The sequence below is a fragment of the Nicotiana tabacum genome, chromosome 7 (genome assembly GCF_000715075.1).
Source record: "Nicotiana tabacum cultivar K326 chromosome 7, ASM71507v2, whole genome shotgun sequence".
Classification (NCBI taxonomy): domain Eukaryota; kingdom Viridiplantae; phylum Streptophyta; class Magnoliopsida; order Solanales; family Solanaceae; genus Nicotiana; species Nicotiana tabacum.
In genome coordinates this window covers 2,453,872-2,457,327 of record NC_134086.1, presented here as the reverse complement: position 1 = coordinate 2,457,327, position 3,456 = coordinate 2,453,872, and the positions used below count along the sequence as shown (strand labels likewise).

At 35.4% G+C, this 3,456-nt stretch overlaps 1 protein-coding gene across 1 annotated transcript; it reads left to right on the top strand.

Annotated features, from left to right (window-relative positions):
- The first annotated feature begins 901 nt into the window (after positions 1 to 901).
- Positions 902 to 3,086, top strand: LOC142161596 (nicotine N-demethylase CYP82E4-like). Its single transcript, XM_075256866.1, has 2 exons — positions 902 to 1,856; positions 2,305 to 3,086. Exons 1-2 carry the CDS (start codon positions 924 to 926, stop codon positions 2,929 to 2,931), a joined length of 1,560 nt encoding a protein of 519 aa, XP_075112967.1. The 5' UTR covers positions 902 to 923; the 3' UTR covers positions 2,932 to 3,086.
- The last annotated feature ends 370 nt before the right edge of the window (positions 3,087 to 3,456 follow it).

Sequence of the window (3,456 nt, the reverse complement as noted above, 5' to 3'; positions counted from 1 at the left end):
CAAAATCACCATCCGGACCTAACAGAACCATGTTCTTATGTGGCAAGAATGCAGATGCTACGCATCAAAATGCACTCTCAAGGACAACCATATTTAGCCGTTGGTTGAAAGACTAGAACTAGCATCATTTGGTGTTGTGAACTTGTCAACAGGAAAGATGATGAGAAGGCCATAAACAAGGCTTTGACAATCTCATCCTTAGAATTGAATGAACTGTTCCTAAATCGTCATATATATCTTTTATTTCTTGCTTGATGTTAAGTTATTTTTGTCGTCGTGCATTATTCTTCTCTATTTTTATTTTGGTATTGATTTAAAACACTTAAGGTTTTGCTCACCTCACTACTTCAAAATGGCTTCATATTTGAATTGTCAGACATGTACGTGTGTCAAATGCTTCTAGTTTTTCTTATGATTCATTGGTTTAAGCCTATAAAGTGGAAGAACTGGGCTTATGTTAGATCCCCTTATTACAATGTAAAAGAAAGTGTATTTGATAGTTTCAATCTTAATAATAATTTTCAACATGCATGGATCGAGGTGTTATTTGTCTGCTTAGTTTCTTTCTACTTTGGTTTTCGTTTACTTTGTCTAGATCAAATTAAGTTTCGTCATAGAAGATTAATTTCTATCAGAAGTAAACAACCAACACCTCAATATTGGCTAGTGAAGGTGGCGTGACAGATTTGCCAGGTATACTATACAGTCAAAATTGCACAATTACAGTTGGGCTGCTATCCAAGAATTTTGAAGAGATGTCCAGGTGGTCAACATTGGCAAAGAAATAGGCGATACCACTTGCAACAAAAGCAAAAGGCAATATATATAATATTTGTAAAATATCACTATAAAGGAAGATGTTGCCTACATATTAAAAAATCATAAATTTCATATACCTTTACTACTCTTGAAATTTTCAAATAATGTATCATCTTCTTTCTCCCATAGAAGCCATTGTAGGACTTGTAACCTTTGCATTTCTACTCTACTTCCTATGGACAAAAAAACAATCAAAAATCTTAAACCCACTGCCTCCAAAAATCCCAGGTGGATGGCCAGTAATCGGCCATCTCTTTTATTTCAAGAACAATGGCGATGATGACCGCCATTTTTCTCAAAAACTCGGAGACTTAGCTGACAAATATGGTCCCGTCTTCACATTCCGGTTAGGGTTTCGTCGTTTCTTGGCGGTGAGTAGTTATGAAGCTATGAAAGAATGCTTCTCTACCAATGATATCCATTTCGCCGATCGCCCAGCTTTACTTTACGGAGAATACCTTTGCTATAACAATGCCATGCTTGCTGTTGCCAAATATGGCCCTTACTGGAAAAAAAATCGAAAGCTAGTCAATCAAGAACTTCTCTCCGTTAGTCGGCTCGAAAAATTCAAACATGTTAGATTTTCTATAGTTCAGAAAAATATTAAAGAACTATATGATGGTGATTCACCAATGGTGAAGATAAACCTTAGTGATTGGATAGATAAATTGACTTTCGACATCATTTTGAAAATGGTTGTTGGGAAGACCTATAATAATGGATATGGAGAAATACTGAAAGCAGCTTTTCAGAAGTTCATGGTTCAAGCTATGGAGATTGAGCTCTATGATGTTTTTCACATTCCATTTTTCAAGTGGTTGGATCTTACAGGGAATATTAAGGCTATGAAACAAACTTTCAAAGACATTGATAATATTATCCAAGGTTGGTTAGATGAGCACATTAAGAAGAGAGAAACAAAGGATGTTGGAGGTGAAAATGAACAAGATTTTATTGATGTGGTGCTTTCTAAGAGGAGCAACGAACATCTTGGCGATGGTTACTCTCATGACACCACCATCAAAGCAACCGTATTCGTAAGTAAATTAATCTCTGCTTGCATTTTAACATGTTGTCGGAGGCAATTTATCTTATATTTTAGGTTACTATATTCGTATATATATAATATCACTTTAATTTTTATAGACTGATTTTTTAAGTGGCTTAGTGGTGTATAGATTCTTCTACACTTTCAGTATTTCGAAGTCAAACTTTAATTTATGGATTCAGTTGATAAACTCTATCACCGTAGGTAATGAATTTTTATATTTTTGGTATATTTTAACCTATTGTAGCAATGGATTTCAATTAAAGAAAAAAAGAGGCTTTTGTACCTTTATAACATATCTTCAATTTGACTGGAGTATTTTCATTTTTTTCTTAACCAACTCATGCATACTAGGATATGAACAATCATGCATCTTCATCTCTTTAGTTTCTTCTTTGTAAGTCATCTTTTTAACTGTTCTTTGTCCATATGTATAGACTTTGGTCTTGGATGCAACAGACACACTTGCACTTCATATAAAGTGGGTAATGGCGTTAATGATAAACAATAAGAATGTCATGAAGAAAGCACAAGAAGAGATGGACACCATTGTTGGTAGAGATAGATGGGTAGAAGAGAGTGATATCAAGAATTTGGTGTATCTTCAAGCAATTGTTAAAGAAGTATTACGATTACATCCACCTGCACCTTTGTCAGTACAACACCTATCTGTAAAAGATTGTGTTGTCAATGGATATCATATTCCTAAGGGGACTGCACTACTTACAAATATTATGAAACTGCAACGAGATCCTCAAATATGGGCAGATCCTGATAAATTCGATCCAGAGAGATTCTTGACAACTCATGCTGCAATTGACTATCGAGGGCAGCACTATGAGTTGATACCGTTTGGTACGGGGAGACGAGCTTGTCCCGCAATGAATTACTCATTGCAAGTGGAACACCTTTCAATTGCTCATATGATCCAAGGTTTCAATTTTGCAACTACGACAAACGAGCCTTTGGATATGAAACAAGGTGTGGGTCTAACTTTACCTAAGAAGACAGATGTTGAAGTGCTAATTACACCTCGCCTGCCTCCTAGGCTCTATCAATATTAATATGTTTTGTTGTCGCGATTCGTTCTGATTTGTCCCTCAATGTTTAAAAAAAATGTTTTATTTTGGTTAAGATTGTTTCACAGATTGTTATTCATCTATTTTACTAATAAGTTATTGTAAACCATAAATAATAAGAAGTTTGAGTCTCCGATAAGCATTTCGCGGGCAGAAGTCTTAAGAATGAGCTCAGACCTCTATGGCCTAGCCTCTTCATGTTCTTGTTCAAGTTTAATTTCAATTCTTTTCCCTAGAAGTTTAACTTATATGCACAAATTAGGCAATAAGAAACCACTAGAACAAAAGAACGACACAAGACTAACCTAGAGTAAATGGTAAATAACCCGCTATAACAGGTTGAATTACATTGTTGCCGATGTAAAAGTTTCACTACAATGTAATGTCCGTGTATAGAGATAAAATCTAAAAAATATATCCTTTACATCCAAGGATTCTGATGGAAATCAAAACCTAAGTTGCTCGGTCTTGGGTGTGGGTATCTGACAGGGGTGCGTATCCAGAGGTCGG

Coding starts and splice junctions, on each gene's coding strand:
- LOC142161596 (XM_075256866.1), top strand. CDS start 924: ATGTATCATCTTCTTTCTCCCATAGAAGCCATTGTAGGACTTGTAACC. Junction 1,857..2,304: donor CCATCAAAGCAACCGTATTC/GTAAGTAAATTA, acceptor CCATATGTATAG/ACTTTGGTCTTGGATGCAAC.